We start from the raw sequence: 19,906 nt of genomic DNA, 5'->3' as shown, positions 1-19,906 counted from the left end.
TTGAAACTAGCCTCATGACATTTTTTTTTTTTTTTGTTGAGAAGAGCCTCATGACATTCTTGGTTGTATTAGTAGTTCTAAATAGGTAATAATAATGATAAAATGTGTAAACCTCAAATTAGAATGAATGAAAAATTATTACAATATAAAAAATAAAAAATAAAACCTTATTGCACGCGCAAAGTGCATGTGATAAGGCTAGTATATATATAAAGTATTAATTGAATTATAAGACTTTTCCAAACTACTATTTTTTTTTATATAACTTTAGAATTATATATAATTATAAATGTAATAAATTACAAAATTCTTGAAACAATAAATGCATGGACACAACAATATGACTTGTTGTAATTTGTACCCAAAAAAAAAAAAAAATGGCGTTAGTATTAGACCAAGATGAAAGTAATATTATTCTAATCACAATAGAATATATTAACAATTGGGAAAATACAAAGTTGTAATTAGCTAGGGCCACAAAAATGTTATCAAAATATTTCACAATTGTCAATTATCGAGATGACATGTTATTAATGGTATATGATAAAATAATGTTAATGTTGGGCCTGAATGTAAACTAATTAAAAAAATTGCCAACTAAATGTTGTGAAAATTATTTTCTATAACATTATTCAAAATTTTTTTTTTTTAAAAGACTACTAACCCTTTCTATTTTGGAAAGTGATAAAGATAAGATAAAGGCCAATTGATATATGTAAGGAGAAGAGTAGTAGTAGGTCCACAAATTATTTCACAATTTTTTTAACGACAATTTCAACGTGGTAGGCGATGAGTGGTCAGTTATCTCTTACATATAGACCTACTATTTTTTTTTCATCAATTACATCATGTTGCAGTTGTGGCAAAAAATTGTAAAAAAAATTTTATTACTAGAATTTTTCTAAAAGAATAGATGGAAATGACTTGTAAATTTAAAATTAGGGATGAAAGTTAGACGGATATATATATAAATATATATATATATATATATATATATATGGTGATTTTTGGATTGGCCGAAAAGGACAAACATTTTGTTTTGCTGAACTAAAACCAAAAATATAGGGATGGAAGTGACAGTGTTTAGACGAGCTGAGACAGCATAGTTCTCTGAACACTCATCCAACTAGTTTACACCATTCCGAAGTGTTTCTAGTCTCATACTTTTCAACTGGGTAAAGAGAAAGAAGAATTGAAAGAAATGTCAGACTATCTCCCACACGAAGTGGAGCGTGACATCCTGCTCAGTCTACCCGTGAAATCCCTAATCCGATTCAGGTGCGTTTCAAAATCATGTAACTCTCTAATCACAAGCTCTGACTTCATCGATTCACACCTCACTCGATCACATTCACTCCCCTCCAACTCCAGCTCCAACTCCAACAACACACTAATTGTTAGGGACCTTGCTACTAAACCCAATGTAGAGAAGTACAGATTAATTCACAATGACTCATTTGATCGAATTGAACATCTTGAGTTCCCACTAACGACTCGTCGTCGTAGTCGTATTCACAACTGTACGTTTATCGGTTATGCGAATGGTTTGTTTTGCCTTTATGAAAAAAAACGCTTTATCCTTTCTAATCCCTCTATTAGAAAATGTATTATCCTTCCTAAGCATTGCATTAAGATTAAGACAGATGGTCTTGTTCAATGTCATTCAGCTTTCGGGTTTGATCCACGGACAAATGATTATAAGGTGGTGATAATTGCACTTCCGTATAATCCGTATTATATGAAAAAGGAGCCAACTCTGGTTGAGATTTACTCTCTTAGTGAGGGTTCTTGGAAAATGATTGATGCTAGCAACTCTTTTCCACCTAATATTCGTTTTGATGAGTATACTTGTCCGGCAGCTTCTTTAAATGGGGCTATCCATTTCACAGTAAAGGTTAAGCTGAATTATACTGAATTAGCAGTTTTATCGTTTGATTTGAGGGATGAGGTTTTTCATCTGATATCGTTGGCAGATATTACAAGCAGGCACGGATGTATTAATGCTTCAGTGTTTAGGGGATTACTTTCCCTAATATGCCAAAGGAGTACACCCAGCGAATGTTGTTCTATTTGGGTGATGAAAGAATATGGAGTTGTTGATTCTTGGACTGAACAGTTTACTTTTGATCTCAGTGGAGGATATTTATCAGTAATAGGTCTCCGGAAGAATGGTCATGTATTAATGAAGAATATGGAGCGTATGCTACAAAAGGGCCCCCGTGTCATCGAAGAAGGAAATATAGAACCTTCTTACTCGCTCTCTTTGTATGACCCTGAGAGCCAACAATTTAAGAATTTGGGGAGTATTGGGAAGACATTACAATGTGTTGATAATTATACTGAGAACCTTGCCTTACTCCACAAACCAAATGATGCAGTTTCAAGAAAGGGAGTGAGCAGGAAGAGGAAATGCAGGTAAAAGCTTGATTCAACTCAAAATTTCAGCATTTAATTTCCTCAGTTCTATCTTATTCTTGGTATATACTAGATATTGTTGTGTGGCTATAAGTAAACATTACATTGCAAATCTCAATATATGGCTTTTGGATGTAATTTGTTCTTGAATGGCATTAATAGTCGTAATTGTTATATACGATCTTGTGGTTGTGATTGATAATCGGTTTTGACCTTGGACATTTGGAAGCAGGAAACTGTAAATATAAACAAAACACTGATGTTATTATCTTTTTGTAGATACTGAACTTGTCACATCTAATCCATATTCAATATGAAAATGTGTTTTACACTTACTTTTCATAAGAATTGCACATATTTTTCTGTAATGATCAGCCATCGGTTGCCTTCTGATACTGTGTTTTGTACATTACATTTTGTTTTGCATCAATGTATATTCAACAAAGTATGGGAATGGGATGGGCCCAAACATTTAAGTTGTAACTGTGTGTAAGTGTAACTGTAGGTAGAGTCATGATGTTTTGCTTGGGGTTTTGACGGATTAAACTTATTACATTGTATTGAGTGTGGGAGTTTCATCAGGGTGACCCTAGTGACAACCCTAGTATTTTTTCTAAAAATATAAAAAATAATAGGCAAACATCAGTCATTAAAGTTTGCCTCATTTTCCAATTTGGTCCCTAGAGTTTCTAAAGTAGTAATCAAACCCTTAAAGTTTTTAGAATGATCTAATGTTGTCTACATGCTAATCTTGACACCAATATGTCATGTGATTGGGCATACTTATAATAAAAAAGTTCCAAGTGGCTTAAGAATTATTTATGATGAATAATAAACTTCATTGAAATTGAAATAAGGACAAAAAGATAAAACAAGATACACAAGTAGCGTACTAAAAGGCAACAAAGAAGAAGAAACTAAACAGCAATGAAGTAAAAAAATCAAGCGTGTCAGGCAGAGACGTGAAAGTAACAACACCTGAAGCATTTACTCATTCAAACAATTTCTGAAAGAAGTTTCAACTCATGAATTGACCTTTCATCCCCTTCAAAAGTAAGTGTATTCATTTCCCTCCATATGACTCACATAAGACAATGAGGGATCATATTCTAAAGTACCTTAGTTTTGAGTCTATTAAACTTGCCTAAACAACTTGCTATAAGTTCCACAACACTAAACGGCATGACTCAATGAATCCTAAAAGGGGAACACACCATATTCCTTAACTCTTGAGCTACTGGGCAATGTAGAAGTAATGGTTTAAAAATTAATTATACACTGGTAACCTTTGGTATATTACAAGTGACATGTGGCCTCCATGATGGATTATAAGTTATGATTGCTACTTGGTATTGACATGGAACAAAAAAATGGGATATATTGTCCACTTTTATAAAGTCAAATTTGTTGAATAGTTCTCTATTTCAATGTCGGGAAAATACGAAATAGGAAGAGAATGGGGAAATGGGTCAAATTTTGAGGACCAAAGGAAAAAATTGTATTATTTTATCAATTTTAAGGGTTTGATTGCTGTTTTTGAAAGTCTAAGGAACATATTGAAAAATGGGATCAACTTTAAGGACCAAAAGTGGTGTTTGTCCAAAACTAAGTACTATTTTGTTTAGCTGAAATATGGCGTAGACTTAATATTTTCTTTCACTCTATTGAATTACTTTGGTTGTGTGTTGACATGGAAAAGTTATTGATGTTAATGGGGATGAGAGGGTAAATTGGACACCTTCTACTTCTAAAAACAATTTTTTTGGCTTTTCAATGGAAACTGATTAGGGTTTTGAGGAGAGAATTATGGAATAGAACTTTGAAAATATAATAGGATTGTACTTCGGCCTCACCCCTTTTTATGTATAAAACATTAAAACTTTTATTGTACTGATAGAAAAATATAGGATTGGATTATTTGATTGTTACATGGTCTGGTTTGCTATAGGGAGTAAATCAGATCTATGGTAATTTGTTATGTTATATAGAAGGAAGATGATGAAAGTGTAAGCAAATAAGAAGAACCAAAGTTGTTGGGCTCTTTCAATCAACTCCTAGATAGATTGGAGTTATATGCCAAAGAAGAAAGCAATTTAGACTTTTTTTTAAAAAAAAGCTGGAAACTACTAAACCAAATAGGAAAAGGAAGTACGAGTTTTGAGACTCATGGCCATCATATCGCATTTCAGTGGCTAGAGAAATCACCAAATTACCATTCACTCCGAATTAAAATAAAATACAGAAAATTCTTGGAAGCAAGTCAATTGCATATTATCTTAACAAAGATAATAATCATTGTTAAGTTAATAATACTTGATATCACATACTATGCTGTGGTTAGTCTGGCAGGAACCTAATGCCCTCATTTTTTAAGACAAGGTGAAAACTTTGGAACATCTAAAATGTTTACTTTTTCGTACTCTGTTTCTTGGGCTCGTGTTTGGGTGTGTACGAACTGTATTGCTGTATCTGATTTTTTTAGTTTCTATTTTCTTTAGCTCTTGATTTTTTTTTGTATTTGTTTTATTGTTCAAAGTGTTCACCATCGTGAACATGATGTTCAATTTCTTCTCGATAAAAGTCTTATTACCTATCAAAAAAAAAAAAAAAATCACATACTATGCTAGGTCCTCTCATAGATGACCATAAAACTTCACTTCCCTTATTAATTTTTAATGATGTGGGTCTCCTATGTTCTTTGGAAAAGTTGAAAGAATCATTTTTGCTTGGTAAATATTCAGAAAATACGCATTTCAAATGCACGTAGAAGTACAACACAATATGATATACCCTAAAGTTACATAGTTTTGACACCTTTTCCACTTCCTCTAGGTAGAACTTTTAATAGACAATTGTTACTTTCTAATTTTGTTTTCTAATTCTGTTTCTAGACAGGGAATTCTCCTACCTGAACTAATCAATTAGTATTATTGCAGTTTGTACATGTTTGTTTCATGGATAATAAGGGGAAAGAAAATAACTTTTGGGAATATTTTCTATGCAACTATGTTTGGGGAGTATGGTACATAATGAGAAAATTTGTGTCGTTTCTTTACTTCTTTATAGGATATTGATTTGATTTGGGTGTTTTGTTATGTCTTTATTTGTTGTAGATTTGATTAGAATTCATTGGTTGTTTGGATTCTTGATGCCATAAAATTGACACTTCTTCGACAATGCTTGGTGTATAATTTGTTATTGTTTATTACAATGTAGGAAATGTGACTTTGGTTTTATAATTTGTTGTATTTTATTACAATATAGATCATGTGACTATGATTTTGAAGTGATTATGTGATATGGTTTGTAATGTGAGACAATTCTTGTGTTTTGTTGTATTGGTAATGTGTTTGTCATTACGAAATGATTTTGGAGTATGGCTGCTAATTTGAGAATTTCTTTTTAACGAAGATTAACATCTTTTATTATTGTCATTTTTGTTGCAGGTAATAACACTACATAGAATAGAAGGATTCAGTGGTGAAATGTAGCAGCCAGTGTTCTTAATGTCTAGAGCTTTTTTTTTGCCCTATTCTAAGCTCTGTCTAAAGCCCGTTTGGATTGGATAATTTTAAATTTTAGACTAAAATGTAAATTACACTTTAGGATAATCTTGTTTTTAACCCTAAATTTTATAATTTTAGACCTTTTTCCTTTAGTATTTGATGTCATTCCTTTTGTATGTTCCTATCAATTACATGGTCACTAAAATTAATAGTTACAATTATTCCGTTTATATTATAAAAAATACATTACAGTAAAATAAAATTCTCAACTTATATATCAAAAAATAATATAGGAGAAAGAAATTATATAATTTTTTTTTTGAGGTTCAGTCTTCTATCTCCCCTTATTTCTCTCGCCTTCCTCGCAAACTTCCTCCTTTTGCTTCTCAAGCTACTCAAATTGCGCACCTTTAGTGTGATGATCACTCTACAAATATAAATGCTTGTGGAGTGTAGGGGGCAAAGGCCAGTGTTCAAGTTTTCAGGAGGGAACTTCATACACATATATACTTAGATTAGATTAGAGTAGAAATTCTATCTTATAAAAAAAAAAAAAAAATCTCATATACTCGCAGATATGTTCATTAAATTTGAGTGCTTGTGTCAACTTTCTATAAAAGACCTTTTAAATTTCAACTAATTTGATAAGTTTTTTATTTTAACTAAATTTGAAAAATAAAATAAAGATACTCATACTCGAACTTTTACTAACCAAACATACCATCTATAATATATTATAGTTAATAATGATTCAAGGAAAGTTACAATTTTCCCCTAATGTGTAGTCATATCATAATTTAGTTTTCTCTAGACATATAATACCAAAGGTTAAAATATTAAAATGTTATTTTGGTCATTAAAGTTTGTATAAAGTTTCTTTTTCATCCTTATACTTGTTCTTCATTCTTAACCTATTGAAAATATTATGTTTTCTATTGTTCAACCTTAAAAAAGTTCTTTCTCCATTCCTAAATTATTATTATTATTATTTTACGTCTTTGTTTTCATCCCTAAACAAATGAAAAAAAGATCGATAAAGGTATAAGGATAAAAAATGAGCTTTTTATAGTTTAGGAACAAAAAAATGAAATTCAAAAATAAGGAAAACAATATTTTACCCTAATAAAATACAAGATATAATTTTTAAAAAATTCTTCCCTTGATATTGTATACTATTTTAAAGAAAAAAAAGTTTGGTATTTAAAGCATTTGATAAATTGCACTGATATATGTTTTGAAATTGTTATACATTTTTTGGATTGAAATCTTCTGGATTTTTTAGGTTCTTCTATAAAGTAGATAACTTTAAGTCTTCACATTTCTTTTAAAATAAATGGTTAAGATACTACTATATCAGCAATCCATTAATACAATTTTAAATTGGTTAAACTTCTATTTTAATAACCATTTATTTTTTCGAGAAATAAAAAATAAATACACTAAAGCAATTCTTCCCATTAATCCGAATGATACTTAGAAAAAAAAGAAAAAAAAAAAAGCATCCAAGATTACTACTCTCCTCAAAATTTTCAGTATTTTAACCCACAAATAATAGCATGCAAGAAAAGTCATGACATAAAATTCCAAACTTCGGTAAAAATTTCCATTTTGCTACTTGTTTTTGGCCTTCCAATGGAAATTGATTAGAGTTTTGTAGATAAAATTTTGGAATAGATTTGTGTATAAAATAGGATTGTACTTCGGCCTCACCAGTTTTTAATGTATAAAACTTTTATTTTACATTATTTGATTGTTACATGGTCTAGTTTGCTATAGGGAGAACCAAAGCTGTTGGACTATTTCATTCAACTCCTAGGTGGATTGGAATTATATGCCAAAGTTGAAAGCAATTTAGAGTATGATTTTATATAAATAAATAAGTCGAAAAAAAAAAAAAAAAAAAAAAAAACAACAACAACAACAACAACGCTGGGAAATACTCCAACCAAATAGGATAGGAAGTACAATTCTTGAGACCCATGGCCGCCACCCACCAATATATGGTGCATTTCAGTGGCTAGAGAAATCACCAAATTACCATAGACTCTGAATTTGAAATTAAAAAAAAAAATTTAACTCTTGAAAGTAAAACCTATATATATATATATATATATGCAAAACTTTAGAGAAAATCTAATTATATTCTATAATTGAAGTATAATTTTGCGCCATGTGTCCTACATTATTTATTTTTAAAGAGAGTTTTATGTCAATTTTGGAGTCAAATGTATGACTACATCCTAAATATCCATCTAAATGAGTTACAGCGTATAAAAATCAAAAAGTCTAGAATTAATAAACAAACAAAAAAATTTTTAAAATGGTCTATTTACATTTTCTACCTGATAATATTCTTACAAGACTTTTTATAGAGTTTAAAAAAATATAAGAATGAATATTAATAATATATCTTTTAAGTACATCCGCGTATATGCATTGGGTTGCAAGCTAGTTGTATATAATCATAAAAAACATAATAATAATTTATATCAAGGACAATTCTAGGTCCTCTCATACATGTCCATAAAACCTTCGCTTAACTTTTTAATTTTCAAATGATGTAGGTCTCCTATGTTCTTTGAAAAAGCTTAAAGAAGCATTTCTCTCTCTCTTCTTCTTCTTCTTTTTTTTTTTTTTTTTTGAGATAGTTTCAACCTTGCGTCTACTATGCATTTCAAATGTATGTACAAGCACAACACAATATGATATACCCTTAGAGTTGCATAGTTTGACACTTTCCATTTCCTGTAGATAGAACTGTTTATAGTTATACACAATCGTTAGGAAGCACGGACACAGACACGAGTTTGGGTACGGACACGGATACAACACGATAATATGAGTAATTTCTAAAAAATTATAATATAAAATTGTTAGTACGACATAGGTATAACACAAGTTTATCATCCTGAATAAAGTGTCCGTTCTTTGAAAAAGCTTAAAGAAGCATTTCTCTCTCTCTCTTTTTTTTTTTTTTTTTTTTTTTTTTTTTTTTTTTTTTTTTTTTTGAGATAGCTTCAACCTTGCGTCTACTATGCATTTCAAATGTATGTACAAGCACAACACAATATGATATACCCTTAGAGTTGCATAGTTTGACACTTTCCATTTCCTGTAGATAGAACTGTTTATAGTGATACACAATCGTTACATTCTATATAGGAAGCACGGACACAGACACGAGTTTGGGTACGGACACGGATACAACACGATAATATGAGTAATTTCTAAAAAATTATAATATAAAATTGTAAGTACGACATAGGTATAACACAAGTTTATCATCTTGAAGAAAGTGTCCGTGCTTCCTAGCTTACTATTTTACTTTATATATATTTGTTTCATGGATGTTCAGGGGATAGAAAACGAATTTCAAGAATATTTTCTACGCAACTATGTTTGTGGAGTATGGTACATAATGAGAGAAAATTTGTGTCAGTTCTTTATAGGATATTGATTTGATTTGGGTGTTTTGTTATGTCTTTATTTATTGAAGAATTGATTAGAATTCATTGATAAGATCTGTTTATACACAATCGTTACTTTCTATATAGGAAGCACGGACACAGACACAGGTTTGGGTACTGACATGGATACAACACGATAATACGAGTGATTTCTAAAAAATTATAATATAAAATTGTTAGTACGACACAGGCATAACACAAGTCTATCATCCTGAATAAAGTGTCTATGCTTCTTAGCTTACCATTTCACTTTATATATATATATATATATATTTGTGTCATGGATGTTCAAGGGATAGAAAATGAATTTCAAGAATATTTTCTACGCAACTATGTTTGTGGAGTATGGTACATAATGAGAGAAAATTTGTGTCAGTTGTTTATAGGATATTGATTTGATTTAGGTGTTTTGTTATGTCTTTATTTATTGAAGAATTGATTAGAATTCATTGGTTGGTTGGATTCTTGATGCCACAAAATTGACACTTCTTGGACAATACTTGGTTAATTTGTTATAGTTTATTACAATATAGGTAATGTGACTGGTTTTGAAGTGATTATAAGATTTTTTTTTTTTTTTTTTTTGAGAAGGTGATTATGAGATATGGTTTGTATTGTGAGACAATTCTTGTGTTTTATTGTTGTATTGGTAATGTGTTTGTCGTTACGACGCGACTGTGCAACGATCGACTTGAATTGCAGTGAGATATGCTTTGAAGTTGTTAACTTGTTATCATTTTTTTATAATCAAAGACGTTAACCATATTTGATATTCAAATTGATAGAGGTGTGAGAAATTATAAAGGAGTTCATAAAAATACTTTGTGTTTTCATACTTAAAAAAAAAAAAATTCAAGTTCATAAAGGTTATTACTGTCTGTAATATTATGACTCTTTTTTGTGTGAGGAAAAATTGAAGTATTCATGTTAGCAAATTAAATTTTACCTATTTAATGAAAAATTGTGGGATTTTGGAATTGAAAGATGATACAAATCCATTTGTTTTGAAGTAAAATATTTTTAGGTGTTTAGTATGATAAGTAAATTTTTTCTAGCAAACAATCAGAACTAGTGGCTCAGCCATTGGAGCTATTGATGCCAGAGATTAGGTGATCGGATCATTGGAATTGGCGGCCAAAATGGTGGCTTTGGCATCGAATTGTCAACGACTATTGGAAGTGGTGTCTTCGGTGATTAAGGCTGCGTTTGTTTCAACAGTAAAAGGAATTCGGAAAATATTTTACACCATGGGGCATGTTTGGGAACGGCCAGAAAATTTAGTCAAACGGAAAATGATTTCCGTTGACCATAAAATATCAAGCCTTTCGGTGTAAAATCAATTTCACTTCTATTTTACCTTCAAACTAATTACACTTATTTTCAGCCTACCTGAATCGAGAGAGAGAGAGAGAGAGAGAGAGAGAGAGAGAGAGATAGCAAGAAGAGATTGCACCATCGCCCCCAACCCTAGATCACACCGGTCTCGTCGCACCCCAGCTCCGGCGAGATCGCGCCGCCTGAAGCACCGCCGAGATCGCGACCCAAAGCTCACCATCATTCTCATTCTCGACCTAAAGCTCATTGGCACCACCGAGATCGCGACCCAAAGCTCACTGCCGTTCTCGGTCTGGACCTAAAGCTCATCGACACCGCCGAGATCGCGAACCAAAGCTCACTACCGTTCTCATTCTCGACCTAAAGCTCATCGGCACCGCCATTCTCGTTCTTGTTCTCGCCATCGTTCTCGTTCTCGACCGCCTGAAGCACCGCCGTTCTCTTTCCCTCAATTTGTCACTCTTTCTCCCTCCGATCTCACTCTTTCTTCCTCATGCTCAATGTTATTATTTTGATTTTTGGTTGGGTTAAGTGTATATTTTGAAATTTTCTGTAATAAAATTTGTTTGGATGCTGAGAAAATGGTTGAGAAAATGTGAAAAATTTGTAGGAAAATAGTATTTTTAGAATGTTACCAAACATCGAAAATCGTTTTCCAGACTATTTTCCATTGCACAACCAAACACCCGGATTTCATTTTCCTTATAGGAATTCACTTTCCCCTGCATTCATTTTACACTCGGAATTCGATTTACATTGAACCAAACACAACCTAAACTTCCAATATTTGTAATCGGAATGATGGCTTCGATTATTAGACCTTTGGCACTATTTTCGGAATTATGTCTTCAATCACTAATCGTTGAAATAGCCACTCTAGTGACTGGACCTCAACATGATCATCAGAACTATGGCTTTGATGACTAGCATTAGTTGTCTAACTGTCGGCACTAACTGCCTAGCCCATGCGACCTATGACCTAACTACTATATGGGGTAAGGAAAAGTCACTATGTGTTTTTGTACAATATTTTATCAAAATTTTAAAGGTAAAACATTTTTACAGATTTTTATAAAGGATTTTACGGTCAATAAAAAATATTCTACAAATTTGACCACATTTTATATGCAAACAAATACCTAAAAATTGAAAATCATTTTCTGAAAAATATTTTATTCCAAAACAAATGGAGTGATTAAATTTTTTTGGAAAATTATTAAAGTATGGTGGTGTGGTGTTTCTTTTTTTCACATTTATACTTTTATGGTGAACTCTACCATCCAATCTAGAATGAGTGAAAATTTATAATACTAAAAAAAAATAATGTTAAAGAGCCTCATCGTACGCGTGTGATAATTAGACTTTTATGTAGTTCAAAAATACCCTCATTAGTGAAGAGTAACTTCATTTAGAAATATGGCCATAAATGTCAAATAAAAATTTTCATTTTGATTTCAAATAGAGAACTCTTAAAATTTATAATTTTTTTCCTTCACGTTCAAAAAAGAAATTACAGTAACTGTTTATCTCTAAAGTTTATCTGTTTTATTTGTTTGGAAAATAAAAATATATATATTTCTAAAATAGATACAAATTATTAACTTTTACCAACAAAAAAAATGAGAAGAGCTTGTAAGCACGTGCATTGTGCGTGCTTAGAGATTAGTACTATTTATAAGAAGATTCCCTTCCTTCAATTGGATTTTTTTAAATTAAAAAATACCCTCATCAAGTATCCAATAACTTTTCTTACAAATGTCTTAGAAATCAACACCATGATCACCTCATGAATAGATAGTGAGTTTTTTAGAAATAGGGTCAACAACGTCGAATACTAAATTTCAAAACACCCATCACTCTTTTATCAGGTTTTTAATTTTTTAAAAAAGATTACCCACAATTATCTATTTCTAATTGCATTTGCACTAAATTAATACATCCAATTTTAAAAATTCTTCTACCTGTCTATCACTATTAAACAGCTACTAATTTTTTTTTGTAGAATGAAATTTTTTTGAATGTGTAACTTTTAAGTATATCTAAATTATCCAATTAAAGCTGTCTACACTCTACACAATGCAAGACGATGACCACTACTCAGTTCCTAAATTACAACAAATTTTCGGATTTCAAAATTCTAATATTTCTTATCATGTTCTCTATCACGATCTCTTTAATCCTTATCAGTTATCAGTACCAACATTTTTGGATAATTAACTCCACCGAAAACCCACTACCTAGAAAAAATGGTTATTACTAATTTTGATGACTATTTTAATATGTTAGAGATAAAGAAACAATCTGCAAGCTCAAAAAGGCAATGGTTACTACTAATTGTTGAACCAAATTGTGGTGATAACGGTTTTAAACATGGAGTTCTCCATGAAATTGTATTAATTTTAAATTTCAATTTTGGGGAAAAATTGACAGTGAGGATTTGTAATTTTATTTTTCTTAAAGAAACAATCTGCAAGCTCAAAAAGGCAATGGTACATCAACTGGAGGCAATGACACATCAACCAGGTTATGACTACATTAGGCTTTTAGAATCAACAAAAAAATATTTTACAAATTTGACCACATTTTATATGCAAACAAACACCTAAAAATTCAAAAACATTTTTTGAAAATTTTTTTATATCAAAACAAATGGAGCGATTAAACGTGTAGTGTTTCCTCTTTTTCACATTTATACTTTTATGGTGAACTCTACCATCCAAGTTATAAGTTTTTTTCAAAAAGAATTTCAATTTATGGTCTAACCCTAGATGTCTTTGTCTTTATTAGTTGAAGTAACTGAAACCTATAAGTTATATAAGTTATTTTAACGCCGTAGCTCATTCCACACTCATTCTCACGTAACCCTCAAATTCTCAATTGGGGTTAAGACTTAAGAGAAGTAAGAATTGGAAGGAATGTCAGATCATCTCCCAGGGGAAGTGTTGCTAGAAATCCTGCATAGGCTACCTGTGAAATCCCTAATTTGATTAAGGTGCGTTTCAAAATCATCGAAATCTCCAATTACAACGCCTGCCTTCATCGATTCCCACCTCACTCATTCACTTTCACTCCCCTCCAACGCCAACAAATTAATTGTTATCGACCGCAATGTTAGAAACAAAGTAGAGCATTACAAATTCATCCACAATGACAATAATGACTCCTCATTTCATCAATTTCAGAATGTTGAGTTCTCACTAACAAGTTCTTTTGAGTTAATCAATTCGAATTTGTTTGTCCTGTTTCAAAAATCAAACTTTTTGAGGGAATATCATTTATTGTTTTGTTTGCCTTAAAAAATGTATAAGTTTCGAAAACTACCCCTAATTAAATCTATCAAAAAATAGGAATATTAAATCTAAAATAACAAATACAAAAATCTGCTCCTTACACAACACAAATTGTAACTTATCATCTTAATCAAATTTGAAAGATCTACAACTACCACAATACAAAAACTATTGGGTATTGGCTCCAAGCAATTTTGGATTACTTCAAATACAAATTCTAGTTTATCTTTTTAATCAATATTGATTTTTAAATATTTGTTGGTTTTCTTTTCAAATGGTTTTGGAAATAAAATAGGGACATAATAGGAACATTAGTAAATTAATGACTTCTAATTTTAGAAACGAAACAATATTTTGGGACATCTCAAAATGGAATAAGGACAAAAAAATTGGGATGAAGGGAGTATTATTTTAAGCTCATGTGATTTTTTTTTTCCATGTGAGTTGACACAAATTTAAAAATACACAAAAAAATTAAGAGATATGTTACATCCACAACATTTTTACAACAAATCATAGGTGGTTAGTTGTTATTGATTCAAATTTGAACCTAACACTAAGATTACTTTTTTGCGCCAACAATAATAACCAGTAACAACCTGCCACTTAAGATTTGTTGTAAAAATGTTATGAAAATATTGTGGACATATCATTTCTCAAAAATTAAAATGATTTTTTTTTTTAATGATTCAAAATGAACTTGTGCTCAGGATACAAAGGGTAAATTGCAAATCGAAAAGTGTTTGGATTTAATACCCTAAAATATTAGAATTTGAATTTTATTCCCTGAAGTTTGAGATGTTTGGATTTTACATCCTAATGTTTAGAATTTGGATTTTACATCTCAAATTCTTAAACTTTAGGATGTAAAATTAAAATACACTCAAATTTTAAAGGAGTAAAATTTAAACATCTTCAATGTAAGGAGTAAAATTCAAATTAATGCGATGGTGTATTACCCTAATACTTTCAAATTTCAGAGCGGGTAAAGTCGAAACTGATGTAATTTGCAAATTAAAAAATACAAACGTGTTTGCTGAACTGTGTGTACACACCACACTAGAAGACCTGAGACGGCATATAGCACGCAGTTCTGTGAACACTCGTCCAAAGTTTTTCAACCCTCAAATCTTCAATTTGGTGAATGAGAAGGAAGGAATTGAAAGAAATGTCGGACTATCTTCCAGAGGAAGTGGTGCTTCAGATACTGTGCAGACTACCCGTGAAATCCCTAATTCGATTCAGGTGCGTTTCGAAACTATGGAACTCCCTAATCACAACCTCTGCCTTCATCGATTCCCACCTCACTCAATCACTTTCACTTCCCTCCAATTCCAACAAATTAATCGTTAGCCGCGGCGATTTTAGAGCCATAGATATCTACGAATTCAAAGTAGATATCTACGAATTCATTCACGATGGCAATAATGACTCTGACTCCTCGTTTCATCAGTTTCAGAATGTTGAGTTCCCACTATCTTTCAGCTATTTTAAGTTAATCGGTTCTGTGAATGGGTTGTTCTGCCTTTGTGAAAAGGAGCAGATTATTCTTTGGAATCCCTGTATTAGAAAATTCATTACCCTCCCCAAGACTAACAGCGCGGTGATTAATGGGTTCGGGTTTGATGCGCGGACCAATGATTACAAGGTGGTGAGCATTGCAACCAAACCACGATGTCTGGTTAAGGTTTACTCTCTTAAAGAGGACGCTTGGAGAAAAACTAGTGCTGGCGATTCGCTTTCGCCTGGGATTATATTTCAGTATTATAATGGTGCGGCCTTTATTTCAGTAATTTTGTTTGAGTGTAACATAGGGTCCATTTGGATACAATTTATTTTGCTGAAAACTAAAAATTGAAAACACTGTAACAAAATAATTTTTAAATGTGTGAAAAATTATTGTTCACTCTTTTTTTTACTGTTCATATGCCTTGGTGTACTGTTCATTAAAAAAAAAAAAAATGCACAAATGCGCAAATGTTTACGCAAAAATGTGGATCCAAACTAGGCTATAGAGGGAATGAAATAGAATCATTTTATTACAATATTACTATTAGACTCTTATTTTAAAATAAAAGGTTGAATAGATAGGGGGTATTTTGAGAGTTTTGGCTAAGTAGGAGGAAGTAGAATGAATAAGAAGGAACACTCATTCCTCTCTATTCCCTTAAATCTCAAATTTTCATTCTTTCCAAAATTGGGAGGAATGAGAGGGAATAAAATTAGAATTAATGAGTTTTTTTTTATTAAAATTCCAAAAATACCCATATATATTTAACCCTTTATTTTAAAATAGGGGTCTAATAGTAATATTGTCATAAAATGATTTTATTTCATTCCCTCTATGTTACTCTTAAACAAGATTACTTACATTTCATTCATTTTCATTCATTTCCATTCCTTTATTTTAAAACATCCAATTAAAACTACTTAATTCCATTTCATTTCATTTCATTCATTTCTTTTCCATTCCTTTCCATTTCTTAAATACATTCCATTCATTTCCATTCCCTTATGATCATTTTATTCAATTTCATTCTATTCCCTTATGAACTCCCAAACGAAGCTTAAGGGTGTTGATGTTGGAATGAATTTGTCGGATTGAGGATATAAGCATAAAAATTGGTGGGGGTGTTTTTGCATTAGTATTTAATAGTCTAACCTTAATGGAAATATATTAGTGTTCTTTATTTTTTGAAAGACTGATTTAGTCTAGAGAATCTGAATCACCAATTTTTATAATCGAAGGCGTTAACCATATTTGATAATCAAATTGATAGAGGATTTAGATGAGAGATTACAAAGGAAGAAGTAATAAAAATGCTTTGTGTTTTCATACTTCAAACTTAATAATTTCAAGTTCATAAAAGTTATTAGCTCTCTTTGTCTGTGTTACCAAACTTTTTTGCGTCAGAAAAAATTGTAGAATTAATTAGGCCAAAATGCAAAACTCACTCCCTAAGTTTTATTACTTTTCATTTTAGTCATCTATGTTTGAATTATGTCATTTAAGTCCTTTAACTCTCAATCTTCCTCAATTCAATCTGCCCTCAGTTAACATTTCGTCCATAATTGCCCAAAACGACGTCGTTTTGACCATAATTTAATATTTATTTCTTAATTTTTTTTAAACCCAGAAATTAAAATAGCCCAACCCACCTCATCTAAAGAACATGAACAACACCACCAAAATCTCAAGCCTAACTCGATAAGTGAGAGATTGAGAGGGAGAAAGAGAGATCGAGAGATCAAATGGGAGAAAGAGATTGCGAGGTGTTTCTCGGCAGCCCAGCTATAGGGTTTCTCGTCGGCTTGGCTACGCTCCAGGAGGTGTATGCGGCGGCTCTGCTCTAAGAGGTGTACTCGACTCCAGTCAATACACCTTTGGGTAAGGGTGTAATTTTCTGGGTTTTCTGGGTTTAACTTTGGGTTTTCTAGGTTTAGTTTCTTTTGGTTTTATTTTAATTAACATTTTTTAATTTAGGAAATAAATAATTAAATTATGGTCAAAACGACGTTGTGTTGGGCAAGTTAACGACAAATATAGACGAAATGTTAAAGGAGGACTGAATTGAGGAGGATTGAGATTTAAAGGGCTGAAATGACAGAATGCAATTATAGAGGTTTGAAATGAAAAGTGATGAAACTTATAGCATGAATTTTGCATTTTGGCCTATTAATTATGTTATCTAATTAATTTTAACTATTAAACAAAAAATTGTAGATTATGGATTTTTGTAAAATACAGTTGACACTGCGGTTTGGGTTCATGTTAGCTAAGTCCAAGGTTTTTCAAAACTGACAAACTTAGTCCTTAACCACTGCAAGAGATATATAAAAAAAGAGAGTAACAGTTTAGGTCCAAGTTAGATTTACTGGTTTAGAGATTGAGTTGATTAAATTTGAAAAATCTTGGACCTAAATAACATTAACTCAAATCTCATAATGTTAACAGTATTTTACCCATTTTATTTTATTTTTATTTTTTCCACCCAGGTTGACACAAAGTTTTTTTTTAAGAAAAAGAAAAAAAAAAGAAGATTTAAAATGAACTTCAGCTCAAGATTACGGCGAAAATGGCCAACTGGCCTTAAAAACCGAACTATCTAGTTAGTAGGCGAGAATTAGAAACTTATTTGGTTAATAGCATCTCGAGCCTCTAAGGCTCGATTTTGGTCTCAAAATCGAGCCTTTAAGCCTCGATTTTCTTGTGTGATCTGGCCTGCACACGCTGGAATGGTCCAGCTGGAAATCGAGTCTCTTAGACTCGATTTCCACGTGAAAATCGAGTTTCTAAGACTCGATTTCCAGCTGGAAAACGAGTCTCAGAAACTCGATTTTTGAGTACAGTTCTCTTGCTTTATTCGTGTCTGATGTCTGGTCATGTCAAGTCCACAGCTCCAGGAGTCAGCCTTTGCAGTTTGCCCACAGCTCCAGGAGTGCCTTTGCAGTTTGCACATGCTCACTTATTGTAGGTTACATTTAGTTGTCTGACTTAGGTGTACATGCTGCTTTTTACTTTTCTCTTTCTCCTGTAGGGTTAGAGGAAGTAAGGTTATAGGAGCAACATTTCGTACTCAAACCTTACCTGACTGCACTGAGCGCTAAGTTCTTATAGGAGCAACATTTATCAAATTTGAAAAAGAGACCCACATCCTTCCTCTCACTCATTTTCATTTCAGCATAAACTTCAACTCACCCCACATCCTCATGTCAGGTAAGGTTTCTCAATCTCTCTAATTGTTAGTTTCATATATATATATATATATATATATATTATCCCTAGGTTTTTTTATGGGTATGTGTATCATGATTAATTTTTTTTTGTTTGGTTTGATATTGTTTTTTATATTTTTGATAGAATGATTTGAAGGTTTGTAATGGGGTGAGTTGTGTGTTTAGTTTTTTATTTTTTATTTTAGTATAATTAATGATTTTTTATTTTTTATTTTATTTTGGAAACAAATGATAATGATTGGGTGTGTTTGTATGTGAATATGCAAATGTGGGGTTTGTAAGAAGTTATATTTGGTAGTGTATATATTTGCTAGGATTTTATACAAAGTAAAAAATATATTTAGGTATATATTTGTATTGTTAGGCTTTTATCATGACTAATGGAGCAAGTTAGTGTATATAATTTGCTAGGATTTATACAAAGTAAAAAATATTGTAGATATATATTTGTATTGTTAGGCTTTTATCATGACTATTTTTGCAAGTTAATGTATATATTTGCTAGGATTTTATAACAAGTAAAAAATATTGTAGATATATATTTGTATTGCTAGGCTTTTATCATGGCTATTTTTCTTGTTGTTTGGTTTGATATTTTTATTTATATTAGTTAGAGCTGAGTTGAAATTTTGTAATGGGGGTGAGTTTTGTTTTTAGTTTTTTTATTTGTTTGAGTACGAAATGATAATGATTGAGTGTGTTTGTATGTGATGTGGGGTGAGTATATGCAATTGTGGGGTGAGAATTTGTGATTTTTGTACTTTGAGTAGATAGAAAAGGTTTTGTAATTGATGTTAAATGAAAGAAAAAAATATGTCGCTAACATATTATACTTGACTCTTTAATAGGTTCACAACATCTGAAGAATATTGATATAAATGTATACTACGGTGGACCTCTTAACAATCCTGGGGGGATTGAGGGATTTCCATTTACAGGGCCGAGTATCCAATGCTACCCCATGATGATACGTCGTAAGTTGAAGACGTTGATTGATTTGAAGTTGAAAATAATGGACGAATTGAATTTGAACTCTGCTTGGTATGACATCAAGATTATTTATCGTTACCCACAAGAAGTCCTACATGAACGGATAACTTACGGGTATATGGCGATTAAAGAAGACAAACATGTGAAGATGATGTTTAATAGGATC

At 31.4% G+C, this 19,906-nt stretch overlaps 2 protein-coding genes across 8 annotated transcripts in view; both read left to right on the top strand.

Moving 5' to 3' along the window:
• The first annotated feature begins 1,051 nt into the window (after positions 1-1,051).
• LOC126723530 (putative F-box protein At1g32420) lies at positions 1,052-6,073 on the top strand. Of its 2 annotated transcripts, XM_050427059.1 has the most exons (3): positions 1,052-1,278; positions 2,134-2,415; positions 5,862-6,073. In XM_050427059.1, exons 1-3 carry the CDS (start codon positions 1,202-1,204, stop codon positions 5,863-5,865), a joined length of 363 nt encoding a protein of 120 aa, XP_050283016.1. In that variant the 5' UTR covers positions 1,052-1,201; the 3' UTR covers positions 5,866-6,073. The 2 variants fall into 2 exon arrangements, with proteins under 2 accessions (XP_050283016.1, XP_050283015.1); XM_050427058.1 differs by having other exon boundaries at positions 1,052-2,415.
• An 8,940-nt stretch (positions 6,074-15,013) lies between these two features.
• The window catches only part of LOC126723527 (putative F-box protein At1g32420), a 105,768-nt gene continuing 100,875 nt past the window's right edge, over positions 15,014-19,906 (top strand). For 3 of the 6 annotated variants that reach the window (XM_050427056.1, XM_050427055.1, XM_050427054.1), the window contains exon 1: positions 15,015-15,661. In XM_050427056.1, coding sequence (XP_050283013.1) covers positions 15,158-15,661 — 504 coding nt within the window. In that variant the 5' untranslated portion in view covers positions 15,015-15,157. Of the gene's footprint in view, positions 15,662-19,906 lie in introns of all 6 variants that reach the window. The other 3 variants (XM_050427053.1, XM_050427052.1, XM_050427049.1) reach the window with 2 other exon arrangements.

This window comes from Quercus robur, chromosome 4 (assembly GCF_932294415.1).
Source record: "Quercus robur chromosome 4, dhQueRobu3.1, whole genome shotgun sequence".
In the NCBI taxonomy this organism is placed as follows: Eukaryota; Viridiplantae; Streptophyta; class Magnoliopsida; order Fagales; family Fagaceae; genus Quercus; species Quercus robur.
Note: the sequence above shows the minus strand (reverse complement) of the source record. Positions and strands in the feature narration are given on the sequence as shown.

Bases quoted from the DNA above. Each gene is read 5' to 3' on its own strand.
- LOC126723530 (XM_050427058.1), top strand. From the start codon at position 1,202: ATGTCAGACTATCTCCCACACGAAGTGGAGCGTGACATCCTGCTCAGT.